General features: G+C 40.6%; 1 protein-coding gene across 5 annotated transcripts in view; it reads right to left on the bottom strand.

Annotated features, from left to right (window-relative positions):
• The window catches only part of iqub (IQ motif and ubiquitin domain containing), a 62,868-nt gene extending 37,638 nt beyond the window's left edge, over positions 1–25,230 (bottom strand). The window contains exons 1-7 of one of the 5 annotated variants that reach the window (XM_048549574.1): positions 25,110–25,230; positions 20,480–20,667; positions 17,163–17,279; positions 14,974–15,108; positions 8,857–8,955; positions 5,232–5,327; positions 1,247–1,387 (exon numbers count right to left, since the gene is read on the bottom strand). In XM_048549574.1, the coding sequence (XP_048405531.1) occupies positions 1,247–1,387; positions 5,232–5,327; positions 8,857–8,955; positions 14,974–15,108; positions 17,163–17,279; positions 20,480–20,663 (772 nt within the window). In that variant the 5' untranslated portion in view covers positions 20,664–20,667; positions 25,110–25,230. Of the gene's footprint in view, positions 1–1,246; positions 1,388–5,231; positions 5,328–8,856; positions 8,956–14,973; positions 15,109–17,162; positions 17,280–19,050; positions 19,197–20,479; positions 20,668–25,109 lie in introns of those variants that run through there. The other 4 variants (XM_048549575.1, XM_059652337.1, XM_048549576.1 and 1 more) reach the window with 4 other exon arrangements.
• Between the last annotated feature and the right edge of the window lie 528 nt (positions 25,231–25,758).

Below are 25,758 nucleotides of genomic sequence, written 5' to 3'. Positions count from 1 at the left end.
CAAACACCTCACTAATCTTTATCTACCAATGGTCAACTATGAAGTGCAGGTGAACCAAGTGTTGACTGTGTATGGTAATAGTCTAAAGCTAAATCATTTACACAAATTCCAACCATTCATGTTTTTAAACAGTGATATCCTTTGATTCAAGAGGCTCAGATTAAATGTTCCATACTGGAACTTGCTTTTACGTGATTCCTAAAAAAGTACAGAACAGTTTAAACAAATCTGTTATTTTTAAAGAACTCTATTCTGGTCAAGTGAAGTTGTTGTGTGGAATGAGAGGAAATTGGTTCAGACCAATGTCCAACGGGACAAATGAACAAAAAAAATCAGTTTGATAATTCTGCTCCCAGAGATCTAATATAGAGTTGACATTGTACCTGCCAACTACGTTCACTTTAAAATGGTTTGAACAAAGAACAAATTACAGCACCGGAACAGGCCCTTTGGCCCTCCATGCCTGCGCCGATTGAGATCCTCTGTCTAAACCTGTCATCTATTTTCTAAGAGTCTGTATCCCTTTGCTCCCTGCCCATCCATGTACCTGAACAGATACATCTTAAAAGACACTGTCGTGTCTGCATCTACCACCTGCACTGGCAACATGCTCCAGGCACCCACCACCCTCTGCGTGAAGAATTTTCCACGCATATCTCCCATAAACTTTCCACTTCTCACTTTGAACTCATGATCCCTAGTAAGTGACCCCCCACTCTTGGAAAAAGCTTCTTGCTATCCACCTAGTCTATGCCCCTCATGATTTTGTAGTCCTCAATTAGGTCCCCTCTCAATCTCCTTCTTTCTAATGAAAGTAATCCTAATCTCCTCAACCTTCCTTCATAGCTAGCACCCTCCATTCCAGGCAACATCCTGGAGAACCTCCTCTGCACCCTCTCCAAAGCATCCACATCCTTTTGGTAATGTGGCAACCAGAACTGTATGCAGTACTCAAAATGTGGCCGAACCAAAGTCTATTACAACTGTAACATGACCTGCCAACTCTTCTACTCAATACCCCGTCCGATGATGGAAAGCATGCTGTATGCCTTCTGGACCACTCTATTCACCTGCGTTGCCACCTTCAGGGAACAATGGACCTGAACACCCGATCTCTCTGTACATCAAAATGGGTTTTTGTTTGAGTTTTTGCTAGTTCTATAAAGCACTTCAAAACATGATAATAAAACTAACCAATTTAACATTAATTAGCTGCAAATTAAAACACTTTGGGTATCAGATTTACCTGTTCCTTTGGAAACTAGTTTTTCATTAGTCTTTTCAGGTTCAATTTTACCATGCACTGCCGCAATGGCAGCTATCTGTGCTTCTAGTTTCTCCCTTAATTCATCACAAGATATTGCAGGCTCAGTTTCTGGTTCTTCTGCTAAGTAAAACAGAAAGTGAGAAATAAACATAGCTTAAATGAAAATAACTAAAGGAAGGCAAAGTAAATATTTGCTGATGTGACTAACATGAGAAACATGGATAAATACAAGAAAATGAAAGCAAAAGGGTCTAGGCCCGAAACATCAGCTTTTGTGCTCCTGAGATGCTGCTTGGCCTGCTGTGTTCATCCAGCTTCACACTTTGTTATCAGGAATTTGATGTGTTCATTCTAATAAACTGGGTTTAATACAAAAAGGCAAACTAAGTCCATAGGTCTTTCAATTCTTATCCCCACAAATAATAATGCACACTCATGTTTTCCAACCCTACCATCTCTATTTATTTCTAATAACCTAACCACATTGAGTCCAAGCTCTTACTTAAATAAAAAAAATATCTGTTTAGGGTCTGTATTTCTCTGAAGTAAATAGGCCTAAACCTAGCTGTAGAACCAATTCTGGTCATTCCCCTCTGCAGCTTTATTGAAGCTTGAAAAATCCACATTTTACCATTCTAGGATGTGTTCCCCACGAAACAGAGGTAAGATACCCAAAAGAAATTGTGTTGATATGATTCAGGTTGACCTCCAAATCTGGTGTTTGGAAGCCACCTGCCTCAGACTAACTGGGTGAAAGTCAGAGAGACACGAATGTTTTCACAGATAAGGTTAAAGACTGATCAGAGTTAAAAAGGTTTACTCCTTTGAAGAAAAAGTTGCAGTAGCCCATTACTGGAGAGGAGAAGAATCAGCATGAAAATTTAGTTAGTTCAAGAGGTCATCATTCAATTGACATTGTACGACTAAGTGCACTAAGCAAGATTATTGGAATCCACACGGAGATGCTTCTGCTGCATAACAAAGTAGCCTTATCTTGCAAGCCTCTGGGAAGAGAACTTCCCTCTTCTCATTCACGGCCCCCAGCAACAGATCCAAGTCAGTGGGCGATAAACTTACTGTCAGCCCTGAGTGCAAGGTCTCCAGTTCCTATGAGCCATTTCAATTCTTTGTGTGTAGTGGAAAACATTGATACAAAACCACAGATATCTTCCTCAGGCCAACCAGCTGTCTCACAGAAGGCTGCCAATGGAGTGTCTAAATGAGTCCCACACTTCATCTCATCCATTTTCATTTCTGATTACACTGCCTCCAATTGAACAGAAAATCCACCTCCACATCAATTAAAGACTAATGTCCAAAAATGTCTGAATTTCAGTCAGTTTCCTATTGGAGGTGTGTTTCTAACATAGACACAAAGACCTCCTATTCCCACCGCTGTGGATCTTGCAAAGGCATCGCTGGTAGTACTTTTCCAGTGCTTTGAGATACTAACTGCAGGTTATTCAAGTGGAGTCACTGTTGCCTGGTAAACTATGGCTTTCATCTCAGGTTTGAGCTTCTGGTCCTCTAGTACTTTTATCCTCAGCTGGTTAAAGGCTGACCTCGCCCAGTGGCAATTATGAATTTTGTCTTATATGTCTGATGCTCTTGAACAGAATTTCTCAAGATATGGAAAACATTTTCCAGGATCTCATTCCAAGCGGCTAATTGAACATCATTTGAAATTTTATACTCCAATGTATTTTAATCATTCCTGGCACTTTGACATCACTGGACAATCACTAGGCAAGCATTTATCACCCATTCCTAAATGCCCTGTGTCATTCCTAAATGTCATGGTGAACTACCTTTTTGATTTTTTGCAGTCCTTGGCAAAGGTATACCCATAATGCTGTTAAGGAGGGAGATCCAGAATGCTGACACACAATCAGTGAAAGAACATAGACACATTTCCAAATCAGATAATGTGTGGCTCGGAGGTGAACTTGCAGGTAAGGGTGTTTTCATACATCTGCTACCCTTGTCCTTCTATGTGGTTGAGGTCTCATGTTTATTCATAGAACTCAAAGAATCCCTACAGTGTGGAAACAGGCCCTTTGGCCCAACAAGTTCACACTGACCCTCAGAGCATCCCACCCAGCTCCATCCCCCTATAACACACCTAGCTGACACATCCCTGAGCGCTATGGACAATTTAGATTAGATTCCCTACACTGTGGAAACAGGCCCTTCGGCCCAACAAGTCCACACCGCCCCTTGGAGCATCTCACCCAGACCCATCCCCCTGTAAACCACACACCCCTGAACACTATGGGAAATTTAGCATGGCTGATCCACCTAGCCTGCACATCTTTGGACTGTGGGAGGAAACCACAGCACCCGGAAGAAACCCACGCAGACACGGGGAGAATGTGCAAACTCCGCACATTCGGTTACCCAAGCGTGGAATCAAACCCGGGACCCTAGTGTTGTGAGGCAACAGTGTTAACCACTAAGCCACTGTGCCGCCCCAAAATCCTAATATTGCAGACTTTGGTTCCCTTTTACAAAGCATTAAGGCATATATAAATTAATCTGGCAATACTTCAGCTTTCCAGCTACTGGAGGTCATCTTGTTCATTCAATTTGGCCAAATCAAATAAGCATGTCAAGTCCACTTAATAGCATCACTTAAATAGCATTGAAACAAATAACCAATTAATCTGGAAGTTTTTTTTTGGTGCTGTTTGTTGGGAATGTGTTGTTGACATTGACACTGAGAAAATCACTGTTCTTCAAAGATGCTCTGGAATCTTTAAAGCCCACTTGAACGAATCTACATACTGATGAAGCAGTTAATGCTGGGTGGGAAGGAATAATAGAAAAATGTAAATCAATATTTTACATGAGTGATAAACCACAGCTGTATAGCAGCTGTACAATGACTAGAATGCTCACTGCAGACAATGGTTCATAAAATTCACTTACAAATTTCAGCTAATAATTTGAACTGTGGCATATTGTATATACCTATTATAAAATTCAATCTCCATGTAAAAGTTCATCCCATGATTTTTGGCCTTAATGAAACATATACCCCATGTAAAAGTTGACCATAGCTTTTCAGGGGTGAAAGCATGAAAAGTTCAGAATCAAAGGTTACACGAAGTTGGGAAGTGAGAAGCAATTGCTTTAAAGGCTTGGGCTACAATTGAAAAAGCAAGAGTAAAACTACTGAAAGTACTTCCTAATATGAATAAGAATAGCAAAAATTTAATCCAGCAATTAGAAAAGTTACAGAAATAATTACAGTGATAGCAGCTGAGATTATATTGGATTTAATTTCTTTGTTAAATTGGAAAGAATATTGTTTGGAATTCACTACAACTTACTGATATATCACTCAAAAACAATAGCAAAGGAAGGATGTCTTTCGAAAATGCAGTGCAAATGCAATAGCTGCCTTGGGTTTCTTTCAGCGATATATAATTAAAAATATTTAGCAGAGGATCAGATTTGTAAAGTTTATTTGATGAACTTCGACTCCCTTTTATAATAGGTTAAAAGCAACTTAAATTTATTTGGCAATGCCTCAGCTCCCCACCTATTCAAGGTCATCTTGCCCATTCAATGTGGCCCAAATCAACCATGCATGTGAGAAACATTACCCGTATAAAAGTCAATCCCATGACTTTTGATAGATTGTTTGAAAAAAATCAACTTTTACATGAGTGCATAGGGTGATACAGTAATTCTTTATGAAAATATACGAATATCCCAGATGTATACTGAAGAAAGAGATGTAAAGCACCATGCGACTAGCTGGCATTTATGTGTTAAATCCTAGAAAAAGCCTGTTTGTTCAGCCTCTCTTGATTTTTCAGGCATTAGTTCTAACCTTCAAATAAAGTAATCTACTTAACTGCTCGCAGTCCTTTGTGTGATTGGCAAATTTGCATGCAGAAAACAAGTAACACAACATCAAGTAGAAATCAACAATAAATTGCTACACGTTAGCATTTACCTTCTGGGTACTCATTTGAGACAATTGGTGTAGGGCTTTCTGTTGTAGCACATTTAGAACAGTCCAAAACTAGCGTGTCTGATTTCGCTGTCACATCTATTTCAGGAATGCAACAGAAAAAAAGTTGTGAAAACATTAATTCAAAATAAATGCTAATGAGCTAAACTGTAGTCCCAACATAGCAAACCAATGTGACAGGACGTCATGGACACATTTTTCTTCACAAAATTCTGTATCTACTAAGCATTTCATCTCATTTGGGCGAGCTGTAGTAGGTAATTTGAAATGAAATGCTCCTTTAAAGGAAAGAAGGGAAAATTGATATGTGAATTACGTTGTGTCATTCCTGCACAACATTTAAGGAATGGATGCCAAATGCAGAGTTAAAATCAACAAGATAATTGTACATGGCTAAAGTGGAATTACTCTATGCACAGGGGAAAACATAAATCAGTAAATCATCAAAATATTGCATAAATGAAACCACTGTGGTCAATGTATGAAAACTGAGCACTTGAAACAGTTTGAAAAAAGCAGAACTAACATTTGTATTTGAAAACCTGCAATCAGGATGTACCAAAGCTGTTTGTGGGGAGAGGGAGGAAACAATTCTGTAACCTATAAAACCAACTGGAAAAGTCAATTTTAAAAATGTGTTGATAATTTTACTCTCTGACACTTCAACCATCTGAATCGAAAGGAGACTTGGGAACAAGACAGCTATATATGTACATTAGTTATAATGAATTTGATAAATACATTAAAAGGATGAGGTTAACCAGGGAAAAGAGTATGGTCCATTAGGGACGAAGAGGGCAACCTATGTATGAAGCCACAGGATACTGGGTGTTGAATGAATATATCTCTTCTGTCTTCATATTGGAAATGGAGAATATAAGTATTGAATTCAAGAAAAGGGACTGTGAGGAACTTGCACAGTTTGACATAGGAAATAGGGAGGTATTGGAGGCTCTGTCAAGCTTAAAAACAGACAAACATCCTGGCCCAGATGAATTGCATTCTAGGCTGCTGTGGAAAGTGAGGCAGGAAATTGCAGGGCCTCTGACACTAATTTTTAATTCCTTTCGAGTCACAGGGGAAGTACCAGAGGGCTGAAGGGCAGCTAATGTGGTTTCACTTTTTAAGAGGGATGGTAGAAGTGAAGCAGGAAATTACAGACCGGTGAGTCTCACATTAGTGGTAGGGAAGCTACTGGAGAACATTCTGAAGAAGGAAAATAATACCCAATGGGAAAGGCAGGGGATAATTAAGGATATTCAGCATGGCTTTGTCCTGCCTAACAGATTTTTTACAAGTTTTTTGAAGATGTGCTCAACGTGTGGATGAAAAAATTTGGTTAATGTAGTTTATGTGGATTTTAGCGAAGGTTTTGACATGGTCCCATATGGGAGACTGAGTGTGAGGGATAATGCACAAGGAACTGCAGGACACTTTGCAAGATAGGTCACCGTCTGGCTTAGTAATAGGACATAAAGGGTAGTGATAGAAGGCTAAATAAAAACTGAAATCACTGTCAATGCTGCAAATCAGAATCAAAAACAGAAGTTGCTAGAAAATTTCAGTAGGTCTGGCAGCAGAAATCTGTAAAGAGAAATCAAAGTCAACATTGACACTTACTCAAACTTTAAAAAAAAATTTGGATGATTACTTCAAATATCATAATATCTAAGGATATGGGACACGTGTAAGAAATTGGGATTAGCTACTTTTAATGGTAATTAAGCTGATGCAGGCTTGATGGGCTGAAGGGCCTTTTCTGTGCCGTATGAATTGATGAATCTATATATGGTATATAAATTAGAAAACAGTGTGTGTGGTGTCCAGTTCAAAAAATAAGATGTTTCAAAGAACTGAACAACTTATATTTATTTAGCACCAATATGAGAATAAAATTTCTCAAAGTCTAAATAAACCACAAGAAAAATCAAAGAAAAGTATCAAAAAATAATAATCCACCTAAAATATATGTCATAATGTTGAGGTTTTGCAACTATTTTGAAAAATAACTGTTAAAACTGAGGAATTCACATTCATTTTGCACATATATGAATGGAATCATGAAATACAAGTGGTCCAGTTAGCCATCTTTACTTCTTACTTCAGAAGTTGGAGTAGGATGTAGAAATTTGTGTCATATTATTCGTGGGGTGACAGTGGAGGAGTAATGGAGATGTGATGGCTCAGGCCCTCGTTTAAATTTTTTGGACACTTCTTCCCAACTCACTGACAGCCAGATTAAAATGCTTAAACACGGATGTTTCTGGGCAATAGGTTTATTGCCTGCACTTCACTATGCCTTTGATAAAAGTAGTGCTCTGGAGGTGGGTGGATTGGGTTTCCCTTTTTGAATGCAAAATATTCCCCTTACCTGATCATTACAGAGGTTCAAATCTTGCCTCCATCATTTTTTGCTGGTTCCCCTTTAATATACACTTGATATGACATGTGTGTGTGCTTCTGTTTGCATGCTGAATAATTTGAATATTGTCGAACATGCAATTACTGAATGTTCTTTAGAGTAAAATAGCAGGAGAGCTAATAAGATAGTTTCAGTTAAAACGAGCAAAACAAAGCAATGACCATAGTTGCCAGTGAGTCACCTGAACACAGAGTAACTAGGGCAATCAGGAGCATAGTATGTTTATTCTATCCAGTGAGCTCACAACTAAGTAAATATTTCAAAGGGACAAATAAAGACCATGGGCATCCATCAAGCCTTATTATACAGATTTTTCTGATTCTACAATCCCTATTCATCCTAAACAATCTAACTACACTAAATCTAATCCTTTCAACATTCTAAAGCTTCATATCATATCTGCTCCAAGCCCTTTTTACCACCCTTAAAAACCTTTGTCTAAAATCTTATCTAAAAATTAAGATTATAAATTCATTCATGGCATGTTGTGTCATTGCTGGTCAGGCCAGTATTTATTACCCACCTCCAATTATCTGAGGGAAGTTAAGAGTCAACCATGCTGTTATGGATCTGGAGTCACATGAAGGCAAGACCAGGTAAGGAAGGCAGATTTCCCTTCCTTGAAGGGAACCAGATGGGTTTTTTTAATGAAAATTATTGGTGATCTCACTTCAAATCCATATTTTTATTGAATTCAAAGTTTACCATCCACCATGGTGAGATTTGAAGCTTTGTTCCCAGCACATCAGCTTGGTCATCTGGATTACTAGCCCAATTACTATTAGGCCAATGCCTCCCCTTAAATGAATAAATCATACTGTCATATTGCCAATGTAAGCACAGTATCTCACCACACAGCAACATTTTACAAATAGCCCCGAAATGTTTAACAAATTAATCTGTTTCTGGTTGCTGAAATAGTTGAGAATGGCAATGTCATTGAAAACTCACTCAAAAATTGCAATAAAATCTTTCCAAATCATTTGGAAAAATAATTGGCAAAAAAGAAAACTATGAGATATATTTTATGTTTTGAAGAAATGACGAAATGCAACAATAGTGACTGACTAAGTGTAGTTCACTATAGACTAGCTCACAATTCTTATAAACTTGGTTAATAATTGAAAATGTAATAAAATTGAATAAAGTAATAACATTTTGCTATCAAGTAAAATTGGACATTACCTTCTGGCTTCATATTTGATTGATCAGACTCAGCTTCTAAACAGTTTTCTGTTCCAATTTTGGTACAGTCAATAATTATAAGCCCTTCTCTTGCCATCTCTTTATTTGTGATCATTGGTTTACAGCAGTTCAAAGAGGGAACAGAAGCGGTCAAACAAAAATGTTACTTACAAATAAATATTGATTAGGCACACTGTTGTTTGAATACAGTAGATATTTATGAACTGGAAAATCCATTGCAAACTAATGTGAAATGGTAGTTAATTGGCCTGCAAATCATTTCTCCTGTACTCCACATCCAAGAAACTTTTAAAACTCATTTGGGTGTCATCTGTCACAGCCAAATAGAGACCTTTTTTTTTGATTTAGAAGCAAGGTGGGAACATCAAGAAGTCAATGAACTTGTACCATTCTTGCATATGACTTGGAGAATAGCTTCATGGCAAGTGGATACCTGACAACAGAATATTATATTTTTTTGTCAAAATGTAAAATCCCTTTCATCCCTTGAAGTTGTTCTACTATTCAATCAGATCAGAACTGATCTGTATGGTCTCCTTATCATTGGGAAGATTAGCCTCTCCTTATCATTGAGAAGATTAGTAAGGAAACTAACATTTCTTGATACACTTTAGTTTAGCCATAAACACAGAATTAATGTACATTCATTGATCTATACAATATTGTAATACTCTGTTTAACTAGAGCCAATAAAGGCCTTATTACTGTAAAATCATGTGACTGCTTAGCCTCATGTGCTAAAAATGTGCCACAGGATTGCAAGCAGGGTAAAGACAATAACCTAATACGTTGACTTACAGCTGCAAGCATCAGGTTTCTGTTAAGTTTCAGGTCCAGACTTCTTTGTTTCAATAAGACAGAAACAGTGTTCTCCTGGCTTATTAGCACTTTCTAAAAAAATCCTTGTATTCATGTATCAGAAGTATAACAACTGTATTAGAGCTAACTTTTTAACAATGGATTTTAGTTTGCACCTGTATGATCCTTTAGACAGTAACATACCTTTACAACAATTTGCAAGAAACTGCTTCATTCTGTATTAACTAGGCCTTTAAAGTAAAAGGTAACACAAACTGTTTCTAAACATTCAAACACAACATAGACAAGATCAATTAGAACAAATGACTCCAAGGGGATAAAAAGTTAACAGCAATAAGTGTCTGATTTATTGGAGATTTCACCAAATTAAGCAAACCTTGAGACAGAAGCTCAGGGTAACAATCATTGAGTCGTGGTTGTAAATGCTTCCTTTTTCAAGACTATAAATTTCAAATGAACAAATTCATAGTGGTATTTGAGTTTGAATTATAAGACTTCTAAAAACTTACAAAATTGGTGACCCTGACCTAAATGAGACTGAATAGGAACACATGGTGTTTGTAACAAAGGAACTTAGCAAAAATGCCAGGCTAACAGTACCATTGAAAATGTGAAAGGTAAAAGATGTGGGACCATTGAGAACTCACCAGTGGCTCTGATACTGATATTGGCACTGAGATTCAGTTACTGATAAGGATGTCAGTTAAAATGGTTTCTTCTCACTACCAAGTTAGGCTGGACAAGATGACGAGCAAAGAAGTCTAAACAATGCTCACAAAGTGGTTGGAGAAAGGGGACTGGGTCCTATTTTAAAGAGATAGCTGTGTTTGTCCATATATGGAATTCACCGGCATCCTTTCTACCCACACCATCCTCAAAAAATCACAATGCATCCAGACAAGTCTGGAGCTACCCTGCACTGTTTCTGATATTTTGTCCTTGACATGGCAGAGGGGGAAACAGGTGTCTCACTTTGTCGGCAGAGACCTGGCGGTCCTACTAGTTGGGGTGGTATAAAGACTTCCTCTTCCTCAAGGATCAATACTACAGGTCAGTACACCAGACCATGTCAGCCTGGTTTGAGGCTGGCACCTGGGTTGGTACAGTCTTAGCTCTTCAGAGGAATGCACACCACTGTAGGATGTCAATATCCTTCTCCACTTTGCCAGCGTTAACTGTTACCATCTTTGATTCTTCACACTCACTCCACCTCTGCTACTGTACTGACCTCCCAATAAGGCTCAATGCTCTACGACTATCATTAATGCCTGCAATATATGCCATCAGTCACTCTCATCAACCCCAAAATGACTAACACTGCTTGGCTCAGCACAGTCTAATCACTTACCCAGGACCCCTCCTGCCAGCACTAGAAGTAATAGTTGTATTACCAACTTACATCTCCCTTAAAAAATATATATCTCTCTCTGTCTCTCTCTCTCATTCTCCATCCCTCTCTCATTTCAGGAGGAAAACAGACTACAACAAGAACGATTCAGTCAAGTGGTGGGGAGTCCGACATTCAGCTCCTCAGTTCTTATGTGGAGAACACTCTGACTTTTACTTTATTTTTCCATGGGATGAGGGCATTTATTGCCCAATCCAGAAGACATTTATGAGTCAACCACATTGCTGGAGTCACATGTAGTCCACCTCAGATAAGGATGGCTGTTTCCTTCCCTAAAAGACATTAGTGAACTAGATGAATTTTTCCTGACCATCGACAATGGTTTCACTGTCATTGTTAGGCTCTTAATTCCCAACTGTCAATGAATTCATTGTGTTGGGCCCCTGAGTAAAGGTTATAAGACCATAAGACCATAAGACATAGGAGTGGAAGTAAGGCCATTCAGCCCATCAAGTCCACTCTGCCATTTAAATCATGGCTGATGGTCATTTCAACTCCACTTTCCTGCACTCTCCCCGTAGCCCCTGATTCCTTGTGAGATCAAGAATTTATCAATCTCTGTCTTGAAGACATTTAACGTCCCGGCCTCCACTGCACTCCGTGGCAAATGAATTCCACAGGCCCACCACTCTCTGGCTGAAGAAATGTCTCCTCATTTCCATTTTAAATTTACCCCCTCTAATTCTAAGGCTGTGCCCACGGGTCCTAGTCTCCCCGCCTAACGGAAACAACTTCCCAGCGTCCACCCTTTCTAAGCCATACATTATCTTGTCAGTTTCTATTAGATCAGCCCTCAACCTTCTAAACTCTAATGAGTACAATCCCAGGATCCTTAGCCTTTCAACGTACGTTAAACCTACCATTCCAGGGATCATCCGTGTGAATCTCCGCTGGACAAGCTCTAGCGCCAGTATGTCCTTCCTGAAGTGTGGGGCCCAAAATCGGACACAGTATTCCAAATGGGGCCTAACTAGAGCTTTATAAAGTCTCAGAAGCACATCACTGCATTTATATTCCTCTTGAGATAAATGACAACATTACATTCGCTTTCTTAATCACGGACTCTACCTGCAAATTAACCTTCAGAGAATCCTGGACCAACACTCCCAGATCCCTTTGTACTTCTGCTTTACAAATTTTCTCACTGTTTAGAAAATAGTCCATGCCTGTATTCTTTTCTCCAAAGTGCAAGACCTCGCATTTGCTCGCGTTGAATTTCATCAGCCATTTCCTGGACCACTCTCCTAAACTGTGGGGAGCCACGACCTCCCCTTACTAAATCCATACTGACTTGTTCTAATCAGACCCTGCAGTTCCAGGAATTTAGAAATCTCATCCTTAACAACGGATTCTAGAGTTTTACCAACAACCGAGGTTAGGCTAATCGGCCTATAATTTTCCATCTTTTGCCTTGATCCTTTCTTAAACAAGAGGGTTACAACAGCAATTTTCCAATCATCTGAGACTTTCCCAGACTCCAGTGACTTTTGAACTGTCTAAATCTTTCTGCAGCCTCCCCACCTCTTCAGTACTACCTGCCTGTCCACCTATCTTCGTATCATCAGCAAACTTCGCCAGAATGCCCCCAGTCCCTTCATCCAGATCATTAATATATAAAATGAACAGCTACGACCCCAACACTGAACCTTGCGGAACACCACTTGTCACTGGTTGCCATTCCGAAAAAGAGCCTTTGATCCCAACTCTCTCCCTTCTGTCAGACAGCCAATCCTCAATCCAAGCCAGTAGCTCACCTCAGACACCATGGACCCTCACCTTACTCAGCAGCCTCCCATGAGGCACCTTATCAAAGGCCTTTTGGAAGTCGAGATAGATAACATCCACTGGGTTTCCCTGGTCTAACATACTTGTTACCTCTTCAAAGAATTCTAACAGGTTTGTCAGGCACAACCTCCCCTTACTAAATCCATAGTGACTTGTTCTAATCTGACCCTGCACTTCCAGGAATTTAGAAATCTCATCCTTAACAATGGATTCTAGAATTTTACCAACAACCGACGTTAGGATAATCGGCCTGTAATTTTCCATCTTTTGCCTTGATCCTTTCTTAAAGAAGGGGGTTACAACAGCAATTTTCCAATCATCTGGGGCTTTCCCTTACTCCAGTGACTTTTGAAAGATCACAACCAAAGACTCTGCTATTTCCTCAGCCACCTCCCTCAAAACTCTAGGATGTAGCCCATCGGGGCCAGGAGATTTATCAATTTTTAGACCTTTTAGCTTTTCTAGCACTTTCTCTTTTGTAATGCCTACTATACTCAACTCTGCCCCCAATTCTCCTTAATTGTTGGCATACTACTCATGTCTTCCACTGTGAAGACTGATGCAAAGTACTTATTAAGTTCTTCAGCTATTTCCTTCTCTCCCATCACTAGCCTTCCAGCATCAATTCGGAGCGGCCCAATGTCTACATTTGCCTCTCGTTTGTTTCTTATATATTGAAAGAAACTTTTACTATCATTTCTAATATTACTAGCTAGTTCATATTTGATCCTCACCTTCCTTATTTCTCTCTTTGTTATCCTCTGTTTGATTTTGTAGCCTTCCCAATCTTCTGATTTCCCAGTGCTCTTGGCCACTTTATAGGCTGTCTCTTTTTCTTTGATACATATCCTGACTTCCTTTGTCAGTCATGGCTGTCTAATCCCACCCCGGATAATCTTTCTTTTCTTTGGGATGAACCTCTGTACTGTGTCCTCAATTACACTCAGAAACTCCTGCTATTGTTGCTCTACTGTCTTCCCTGCTAGGCTCTGCTTCCAGTCGATTTTCGTCAATTCCTCTCTCATGCCCCTGTAATTACCTTTATTTAACTGTAACACTATTACATCCGATTTTGCCTTCTCTATTTCAAACTGCAGACTGAACTTTACCATATTATGATGGCCGCCTCCTGAGTGTTCCCTTACTTTAAGATCTTTTATAAAGTCAGGCTCATTACATAGCAATAAGTCCAGAATAGCCTGCTCCCTTGTGGGCTCCATCACAAGCTGTTCCAAAAAGCCATCCTGTAAACGTTCCATGAATTGTCTTTCTTTGGATCCACCGGCAACATTATTGACTTGACTGAGACATGCTGGTAATCATGACAAGCTTCCTTCCTTTATGTCAGCGCTGAATGGCAAGGCATAACAGAAGTAGTAAGGAAAGGTTTTTCAAAGTAGGAATTTTGTGGGCATCTATGTAGGCTCAGAGTGACTGTGCATTCTGACAGAGAGCAAAGAGCCCAAAGAGCCGCAGCTTGATCCAGTCCACGAGTGAATTGGGTGTATATCACTGTGCAAACAGCGTCTTTACTGCACATTATAATGATAGTTGCTGTTGCTCCCAAAGACACCGTGTTGAAGTGTAGAAGCATCCTGTAAGTTGTTTGGCGATGTTTCAGAAGTTTCTTAGAGGCTGGAACATCTTAGATGCCAATGTCTGTGAATATAGAATGTGGCTTGTGCCCATTGAGCACACCTTGAGATGTTGGTGCCCGACGTCCAACATGGAAGTCCTTTGGTGCAAGAGGTGAGCAGCATTCACCAGACTTGGGTTACATGTCAAGTTTTCTTGATGTCTTGCTTGTTTGGCACATTTGATAAAATATAAAGCTGAAGGGCAATGAGGTGAGTTACACCATCAATAAGATATTTAACAAGGTTTAATCACTGTCAATAGACAACTTATTGCTGCCTAGAACCTTGCTACAGCAGTTATAAAAAGTATTATGATGGAACGAGATGCTCTTAATGTCAAGGTAAGCCTTGCCAAACATCTCATAGGATTCTGCCACTAACAGCCAACTTCATTCAGCCCCCTGTAAGATTCTGCACATATTACAATCTGTAAAAATGTCAAATTACCTGGTTTGCTCATGTCAGCACCACCTGCTGACTCCATGTCTTCTGTTGTAACATCGTTTTCTACCATCGTTTCAACAGCTGTGACTTCATCTACAGGATTTTCCCCAACATTTTGTTCTGGGGATTCAAGATCTTCTGCTCCAAATGAATGAGATCAATTAGGTTGCAATAAAAATAGAATAAATGCTTGACCATTGAAATTAATTGAGATAAAACATAATCTAACTAAATAAATTGCATCCTGAGTGATTGAGCATGTTATCACAAAAAATTTACAAGATTATACGCTTCCCAAGAGAATTGAAGAATTCATATGTGTACAAGTCTCATCTTACTGATTTCTCACCTAAAATAGAGGCAAAATAATCAGCTGGATTTACATTTGTGCACAACTTACTTTCCAACTACAAGAACAAAGCAAGTGGCCTTGCTTTAATGTCAGTTAAGAGATAGAATGCCTATCCATATTCTCTTCTCCTTTTATTCTTCTTACTGGCCCTTTCAGCACCAGTTTCTTGTCATTCTTTTTGCCCTACCTTTAAGCTTCTCGGAATGCTTTTGTCTGGGGGAGGTAGAAGGCAGGGAAGTGAATAGTATAACAATACCAATTTTTAAAAACCTGTCATACAAAAAATTAGTGTGAACTAATGGACATACACAACCAAATTGAGTATTCTGAAGGTATCTTTGCCAGACTCCCACCCCTACAATCTACTGAGATACCAGGACTTCTCAGCTTGTGCTTCCTACTGCACTGAGGCCCACACACCCATCACTCTCATGCCGTCAACAGTTCTCTGTGATTCTAAAATTTTGGAGTCTTTTGTGCCAGCAATACAATTTGAGCAAAATTCACACATGGTAAATCATCACATCTTTTTACCTGAAGCTTTACAAGATACATATTGCGACCACATCTTCTTCCGTAAAATAAAACAAAGAACTACAAATGCTGGAAATCTAAAACGAAAACAGAAATTGCTGAAGAAACTCAGCAGGTCTGGCTGCATCTCTGGAGAGGAAGCAGAGGCATGGTGGCTGAGTCGTTAGCAACGCTGCCTCACAGTGCCAGAGACTTGGATTTGATTCCACTCTCAGATGAATGTCTGTGTGGAGTTTGAGCACTCTCCTTGTTTCTGTGTGGGTTTCTGCTGGGTGCTCCGATTTTCTTTTACAGTGTGAGTTAGGTGGATTGGCCATGCTAGATTGTCCATAGTTTTCACAGATGTTTAGGTTAGGAGTGTTAGCTTTGGGCAATGCAGGGCTATAGGGACAGGGTAGGGGTATGAGTCTGGGTGGGGGTGCCCTTTAGAGGGTCGGTGTGGACTCATTGGGCTGAATGGCCTTTTTCTGCACTATTGGAATTCTAAGGATTACTGTTCCGAGTCAAGTGACCCTTTTTCAGAGCAGATTCCTCTGAAGAAAGATCACACATTGGCACATTAACTCTGCTTTCTATCCACAGATGCTCCCAGGCATGCCGAGCTCCTCCAGCAATTTCTGTTTCTGTTTTGTGTATCTTTTTCCTTGTTGGTGTGGGGTTTACCCTTTGGTTTCTTTTCTACCAAAGAATGTTGATCAGTCAGTCATGGTATTTGTGCCCTCTGGAATTTTCACAAGACCATTTCGTTATTTTCCTCACTACCTTAAAGGACCCATAAAATCCAATCTCTTCAAACATGGCTGAAATCTATTCCCCTATCATTTTAAACAAAAATAATGGAATGATAGCATCAAAATCAATTGACAACAATTGCACAGTCACATCTCCAGAGTTGTATATTTGCATCCACAATACTACATAAGCTTTCCAAGTTGGTCATTTTCTTTTTGGTAAGGAGTGGTGCACTGAAAGAAGGGTATATGATTTTGGAAAGGCTAGGTGAGCTATTTTGAAATGCACTTGAGCATCTACTGCAGATAGTTCTGCTGTAATAAGGAGAATAACTTCAAAACAACACATCCATCCAGTTTTGAATAGGGCATGAGGCAAGATATGTGGAATCCAAAAGGATGCAATTGAAAAATCACAAAAACTGAGAAACTATTAATGTTAATAGATGTATTACCATATCTGCCATTCGTGCCAACACATTCATAGTTTTTAAACTGAAATTTCAACAGTAATTTTAAAAATAAGAATTCAGTAGTTTCTGAACACCTTTTTTTCTATTAACAATTTACAATACCTGTTGGATTGATAACTTCAGGATTCTCCATTGACATAATTTCTTCTGATGTTTTATTTACTGTTTCTTCATCAATCAAAGAAGCTGAGGATACTGAAGTTGCTCCCATATCATTGTCTGAAAAGTCAGAACTTACTATTACAACAGTCAATGCGTTTATGTTGTGAAATTTCAATAAATTAGGTTATCACACATACAGGTGGATAGGAAACAAAAGATGTAAAGCTACAGTAGGTTAACATGTAGTTAGATTGTGTGCATGGTGTTAGATGGAATGACACAATATATGTTTGACACTCAAATTTGAATGTTTAATCTCAGGATCAATGTATTTGGTAGAGCCATTGAGCTGCAATTTTTCACTTGACAGAAATGAGATATTCATGGTATGGAAATTTTCATCTGTCATTTTAATATTGCATTTGGGGATTTCCATATATTTTGAATTAGATATTCATTAAGTTCATTGTTCAAGGTCACTCCTATTTATTTGCTCTGCACAATTTGTAATTAAATAATAGCATGGTACAGAGAATTGTGCAAAAGCTGGTTACTTTGTAACAGTGAACATTATCTATGACACAAGTTACTGTTTTCCCCTTTTCATAGGTGTGGATTAATACAAACTCTATTCAAATGAGTTGTAACTTTTTGATCTAAAACTAATTTATATAAAATGCAAAAATAAAGCAAGCATAATTTCCAAAGTTGAGAACATGAATATCCTAAGGTATCTTTGGGTAAGAAAACAAAAAAAAGTTACATTTTCTTTGAACATATCGAATATTTTTACGACAGAAGAATATTTTCATTCTAGTTTGACTACTTGATGTTTTATCAATCCAGGCATTTTTTGTTAGTTGAAAAAGAATTAGAAATAGCCAGAGACAGGCTGACTTTGTAAACTGTTCGCCTAAACCTGTGTGGGAGAAAGGCTTGACCCACTGGCCTGCCGTTTAAAATGGATTCCAATCAACAAATGGTTCATTTAATTTAGCAAACAACTCAGAAATAATTTTCTTTCAAAGCTACCTCCTAAAATAAAAGCTCCAACTAGGGTTAGGAAGCTCCAAAATTTATACTTGGCTATGTCTTCCACTTTAGCAATGAGAAAAGAGTTGCAGACTGGACCATCACAACAAGCCATGTTCATACAATGAGGAAATTGACAGAAAAAAAAGTAACAACTTGCCCTCTTGAACTAACTGACACTTCAAATTACTATATTTTCCATTTTTCTATTTTTACTTCCAAAGCGTAACACTTCATTTTTTTTCTGTATTGAATGTACCTGCTAAATTTTTCCCAAACTACTAATTTATCAATGTGTTCCTAATGCTTTTATAGCGTTTCTCACTGCATCACCACCTGAAACTTGTAGAACAGCAAGCTTTGATATTTCTCCATTTAGTTGAGCAGATGAGTGTATCCTTTAAATCAACCAAAATTGGATAGTTTTTATATTAGCCAATATTTAGGCCTTGAAACAATGAAAAGCCAAAAATCTACTGCAGCCAATGAAAACAAATTCAAGCCATATTACTCTGTCCATTAAAAGTCCTATGAAAAATCTATTCAATAATTTCCCCAATTGAAATACACAGAGGTTCTGCTTTTCTCACATTGCCATTATTTATCGATGACATACATCTGCTGTAGGATGATAAATGTATATTTGTTTCTGCCAGGAGGGCATATGTTGCATAAGGGAGGCAATGGCCTAGTAGGATTATCGCTGGACTGTTAATCCAGAGACTCTCATAATGTTCTGGGGATGCACTTTGAACCCTACCACAGCAGATGGTGGAATTTGAATTCATAAAATATTCGGAATTAAGAATTTAACAATGACCATGAACCCGTTGCCAATTTTTAGGGAAAAACCAACCTGATTCACTAATGCCCTTTAAGGGAGGAAACTGCCATCTTTAGCTGGTCTGGCCTGCATGCGACTCCAGACCCACATCAATGTGGTTGTCTCTGGGGCAAGTAGGATGGGCAATAAATGCTGCCTGGTCAGTGACGCCCTCATCCCTTGAATGAACAAAGGGGAAAAAAGTAATGGCCGAAGGGAAATTAATTGAAAAAGGAAAATGAAGACGCATATCACTTTGAAAAAGAGAACTTATCACAATTCCAATACGAAACTTATTGTGAAGACACTAGCAATTACAGTATTAATATTCAATACAGTCATAACGTTAAATAAATCAGTAGTATTCTATCATAGGACACTCAACTTCCTTAGCATTCTTAGCTGAACAGAAGTGTAATGTTTGCACCAATGATTAGTTACGGTATAAGATAACGAAGTGTGGAACTGGATGAACACAGCAGGCCAAGCAGCATCTCAGGAGCACAAAAGCTGATGTTTCGGGCCTAGACCCTTCATCAGAGAGGGGGATGGGGAGAGGGTTCTGGAATAAACAGGGAGAGAGGAGGAGGCGGACCGGAGATGGAGAGAAAAGAAGATAGGTGGAGAGGAGAGTATAGGTGAGGAGGTAGGGAGGGGATAGGTCAGTCCAGGGAAGACGGACAGGTCAAGGAGGTGGGATGAGGTGGTAGGTAGGAAATGGAGGTGCAGCTTGGGGTGGGAGGAAGGGATGGGTGAGAGGAAGAACAGGTTAGGGAAGCGGAGACAGGCTGGGCTGGTTTTGGGATGCAATGGGGGGAGGGGACGAGCTGGGCTGGTTTTGTGATGCAGTGGGGGGAGGGAAAGAACTGGGCTGGTTTTGGGATGCGGTGGTGGAAGGGGAGATTTTGAAGCTTGTGAAGTCCACATTGATACCATTGGGCTGCAGGGTTCCCAAGCGGAATATGAGTTGCTGTTCTTGCAACCTTCGGGTGGCATCATTGTGGCACTGCAGGAGGCCCATGATGGACATGTCGTCTGAGGAATGGGAGGGGGAGTTAAAATGGTTCGCGACTGGGAGGTGCAGTCGTTTGCTGTGAACCGAGCGGAGGTGTTCTGCAAAGCAGTCCCTAAACCTCCGCTTGGTTACGGTATAGATGGGTAAGTAAACATAATGTGGTAGATATTTATTTCCAATTGCAGTAGCATTGTGAAGGAGGAAAAACATAGGATCATTAAGAAAAAAAAAGCAAAAAGTCTGTACTTTGCCTGATGTAGAAATAAAAGAAGTGAAGTAGTGCATTTGGTCCCGACAAGCTTGTTAGCTGTGGAAGATTTAGCCTTTTAATCCCCTTTTCTAATCTGGTTCTCATTTTACAAGTATATATCTCATTTTTAAAGACTTCAATTGATTCTGCACAGCAAGAACATAAGTTTATTATCCCAATTCAAAATGCGATTTTACCTGACGGTAACTCAACAACATATTCTCTGGATTTTGTATCATCTAATCCATCTGCAGGCTCTTCAGAGCGGCCTTCATCTAACACTTCATGTATTTCTATGGCATGTTCGTAAGTGTGCTCATCTTGCTCAAATGTAACGTTTTGTTCTTCAGCTTCCTGGTTATGGTCTTCATTTTCTGCCATTTTTCTGCACAAAACAGAAAGGCATTTTTTATAATACTGAGTTCAGCCTAATTTTTTTTAAAATTAATTTCATGATATGGGTCCATAAAATTTGAAAGAACTGCAAATGCTGTAAATGTGGAACAAAAACAGAAGTTGCTGGAAAAGCTCAGCAGGTCTGACAGCATCTGTGAAGAGAAAATTAGAGTTAACTAATGAGAGTCAACTTCTAATTAGTGTTAACTTCTGAGGAAGGGTCACCAGAGCCGCAATGTTAACTCTAATTTTCTCTTCACAGATGCTGCCAGACCTGACAAGCTTTTCCAGCAACTTCTGTTTTTGCTCCTCATGATATGGGTCCTTCAATTTACTCATTCTTAGTTCCTTTGAGAAAGTGTGGGAGCTACTTTCTGAAACTATTGTAGTCCATATGAGGCATATACTTCACAGCGTTTTGAGGAATGAAGTTCCAGAACTGCGATCCAGTAGTTGTGAAGGAAAAGCATGATATTTCCAAATCAGGATGACATGTGACTCATAGCTGAACCTACAGGTAATGGTTTTCCATGTGCCTTTTGTCTTTGTTTTTTCAAATGATAGAGTTTGCAGGTTTGGAATTTCCTGTTGAAGAAGTTTTGCTGAGTTACTGAACTGCAGTTCGTAGATAGTTCACACTACAGCCACAGTCCACCAGAGGTGAAGGGTGTGAATTTTTAGGTTGGTGGATAGGGTGTGATGCATTGAAATGTTTGAGGGTTTTCTGGGAAAATACACTCATTCAGGCATGATAAGAGTATTCTTCTTACTCCTGACTTGTCATGCTACAGAATAAACTTGTCAATTCATCTAATACCTTTAAATTGTAGGAAATAGGAATAAACAATCTAGACTTCTTTAAAGGGTCTATTTCTGGTATGATTCTTCTTCAATACATATTATGTATAATACAAAATGCAAATTGACTGTAAGAACTGTGGATGCTGTAAATCAGGAATAAAAACAAAGTTGCTGGAAAAGCTCAGCAGGTCTGGCAGCATCTGTGAAAGAAAAAAAGAGTTAATGTTTCGGGTCCGGCGACCATTTCTCAGAACTTCTTTGAAATTGTTTCATTAACGCTGTGAAATAAATGCTGGCCTGGCCAGTGACATGCTCAACCCATGAATGAATTAAAAAAGAAAGATAAAAGAATAAGAAAGTGATACTCTTCCCTTGCTTGGATGGCTGAGGATCCAAAAACATTCAAAAGACTTAGCACTATAAAAGACAAATCAGCCTACTGATTGGCACTCCATCTACCACATTCAATGTCCACTCGCTTCAGCACTGATGTTCAAAAGCAGCAATATGTACCATCCACAAGCAGAACTCATCAAATAGTTTCAAAACCTGTAGGCTCGACTGAGTAGAATGGCTAAAGCATAGGAACACCGCCACCAGCAATTTCCATGCCCCATCCTGACTTGAAGCCACTGGGTCAAAGTCCTGGAACACCCTTTTTAACAGCACTGTGGATGGCACAACATCCCAAGGAGTGCAAAGGTTCAATGAAGTAGCTCAGCACCGACTTTCGCCACCACATATAAGAATGGGTAATAAATCGTGACCTAGACAACACACCCCACATCTCATAAACTAATGTTTAAAAAGTCCCTTGTACTGTTATAGAGATTAGTAGGAACTGCAGAAGCTGAAGAATCTGAGATAACAAGGTGTAGAGCTGGATGAATACAGCAGGGCAAGCAGCATCAGAGGAGCAGGAAGGCTGACGTTTCGGGCCTAGACTCTTCTTCAGAAGTCAGGGAGGGGAAAGGGGTTCTGAAATAAATAGTGGGGGGGAGGCGGATAGAAGATGGATAGAAGAGAGGATACGTGAAGAGGATACAGACAGGGCAAAGAGGCGGGGATGGAGCCAGTAAAGGTGGGTGCAGATGGGCAGTTAGGGAGGAGATAGGTTAGCCCAGGCAGGGCGGACAGGTCAAAGGGGTGGGATGAAGCTAGTAGGTAGGAAAATTGGGTGGGGCTTGAGGTGGGAGGAGGGGGTAAGTGGGAGGAAGGGCAGGTTAGTGAGGCAGGGCTGGTTTTGGGATGCGGTAGGGGGAGGGGAGATTTTGAAGCTTGTGAAGTCCACATTGATACCATTGGGCTGCAGGGTTCCCAAGCCGAATGTGAGTTGCTGTTCCTGCAACCTTCGGGTGGCATTGTTGTGACACTGCAAGAGGCATGTCGTCTGAGGAATGGGAGGGGGAGTTGAAATGGTTCACGAATGGGAGGTGCAGTTGTTTAGTGTAAACCCAATGTAGGTGTTCTGCAAAGCGGTCCCCAGGCCTCCACTTGGTTTCCCTGATGTAGAGGAGGTCACAAAGGGAGCAGCGGATGCAGCATACCACATTAGCAGATGTGCAGGTGAACATCTACTTGACGTGAAAAGTCTTCTTGGGGCCTGGAATGGGGGTGAGGGGGTAGGTGCAGGTGTAGTACTTCCTGCGGTTGCAGGGAAAAGTGTCGGGTGATGTGGGGCTGGAGGGGAATGTGGAGCAGATAGAGGAGTCACAGAGAGAGTGGTCCCTCCGGAAAGCAGATACGGGTGGGGTGTGAAAAATATCTTTGGTAGTGGGGTCGGATTGCAGATGATGGAAGTGTTGGAGAATGATGTGTTGGATCCGGAGGTTGGTAGGGTGGTATGAGGACGAGGGGGATTCTGTTTTGGCTGTTATTGCGGGCAGGATGTGAGGGATGAGTTGCGGGAAATGTGGAAGACATGGTCGAGGGCATTCTCAACCACTGAGTGGGGGGGGGAAGTTGCAGTCCTTGAAAACCCTGCAGCTCAATGGTATCAATGTGGACTTCACAAGCTTCAAGATCTCCCTTCCCCTGACCGCATCCCACAACCAGCCCAGCCCGTCTCTGCCTCCCTAACCTGCCCTTCCTCCCACTTAACCGCTCCTCCCACCTCAAGCCCCACCCCCATCTCCTACATACCAACCTCATCCTGCCCTCTTGACCTGTCCGTCCTCCCTGGGCTGACCTATCTCCTCCCTAACTCCCCACCTACACTCACCTTTACTGGCTCCGTCCTCAGCTCTTTGACCCGTCTGTATCCTCTACACCTATCTTCTCCTACATCCATCTTCGATCCACCTCCCTCCTCTCCCTATTGATTTCAGAAATCCCTTCTCCTCCCCCATGTATTTCAGAAACCCCTTCTCCTCCCCCATGTACTGCTATAGCGTTTTCTTCTCCAACCCCTTACAGATTTTGACTTCCTAAAGAAAGTTTGGTGGCCAGAATTGGATATGTACTTTACTGGGTCACTTAGTTACAATTTATAATGATTTACCTAATTTTCAGATGTATTCTATTCCACGGCCACACCTATAAAGTTGAACAACTACTATTTTTTAGTAATCTTCCCAATTCATCCTGCCATCTGAGATTTATGTATGCATACTCCTAATTTCCCCTTTGAAATTATGTTAATTTATATCACCTCGCCTAATTCTTCCTATAAAATAGCATCACTTCTCAATCTCCTGTGATGCATTGCCTATTCTCCGTGCTTCACCAGTTCACTGATCCATCTGTGGCCTGCTGAAGTTACTATTCTCCTCACTACTTCTCAGAGTTTCAGTAATTGGCACATTTTAAAAAATATGCCCTGTATACCAAAGTCCAGGCTATCAATAGATATTGAATAGTAATTGTTCTAATAATATGTGCTCAGGGACACAAGTGTATACATGCCTTCAGAGTGAAAAACAACTGATCACAACCACTCTCTGCTTTTGGACTCTGAGACCATTTCATACTTTATTCAACAGGAAGAAAAAAATTGGTTCAGTAAGAGAAAGACATAATGCTAGAATGGGATGTTTTATATCTTGGGATGCTTGTATGCAATGTGGTTGAATTCCAGAAGGCCCTAGACGTCTAATTTCAGAGTTCATTCGAAAGTGATGCCTCCAAAGGGAGACAGAGCTAACTTGAATATCTACGACTAGTTTGCTTTAACCTTGCTAATAGACATTAAGTTTTACAAATGTTTAATTAAATATAAAAGTGGGTCAAGAACTGAGTACGTTTCTTGATTCGTGAGGATCTCCGTCCCTGGTTGGGAATACTCCCGGGGGGTCCCCACCCCCCACCCCGCGGTCGCAGATACTCCCAGGAGAGTTTTCGTCCCGGGGTTCGCAGATACTCCCAGGAGGGACCCCCCTCCGCCCGGGGTTGAGGATACTCCCGGGGGGTCACCGCCTCGGAGGTTGAGGATACTCCCGGGGAGTCTTCACCCCAGGGTCACGGATACTCCCTGGTCGCAGATACACTCGGGGGGTCACCATCCCGGGGTCGCGGATACTCCCGGGGGGGGTCTCCAACCCGGTGTCGCGGACACTCCCGGGGGGGGGGGGGAAGGTCTCCTTCTGACTTGAGCGGATCTAACAGCGAGCAGAAAGTCGTCGGGAAGTAGACCTGAATCAGTCGTTGCGCCGTGTCGGGGTTGTGATTCTCCGGCTACGGCCTCCTGCCCTCTCCGCTCCAGTCCCGGGCCTCGGCCTGTTGACCGCGGAGTCATAGCAACCGCATCAGTCCCTGTGCGCCTGCGCTATACCGCCCCCCTCCTGCTCCCACCGTCCCCATTGTGAAGAGTCACGTGTCTACAGGCATGTGTACACAGGGAACTAACAAACACTAAGTAATTACTGGGGTCAGAGATAATGGGAACTGCAGATGCTGGAGAATTCCAAGATAATAAAATGTGAGGCTGGATGAACACAGCAGGCCAAGCAGCATCTCAGGAGCACAAAAGCTGACGTTTCGGGCCTAGACCCTAATTACTTCCTCGGCATTTTCACCAATCAATTTCATACCTATGACAGAAATGAACTTTAGACGCACATATTAGCGCAATGTTTATGTCTACAATCTGGCCTACCTGTAACTCTACACGACAGCACAAGTTTGACTGAGATAACAAGATGTAGAGCTGGATGAACACAACAGGCCAAAGCAGCATCAGAGGAGCAGGAAAGCTGACGTTTCAGGTCTAGACCCTTCTGATGAACTTCACAGTTCATTTGACAGTGATGTTTCCAAACGGAGACAGAACTAACTTGAATAT

Source organism: Stegostoma tigrinum, chromosome 18, assembly GCF_030684315.1.
Source record: "Stegostoma tigrinum isolate sSteTig4 chromosome 18, sSteTig4.hap1, whole genome shotgun sequence".
NCBI classification, from domain to species: Eukaryota; Metazoa; Chordata; class Chondrichthyes; order Orectolobiformes; family Stegostomatidae; genus Stegostoma; species Stegostoma tigrinum.
The sequence above is the reverse complement of the archived record's forward strand: the minus strand, read 5'-3'. Positions and strand labels throughout refer to the sequence as shown.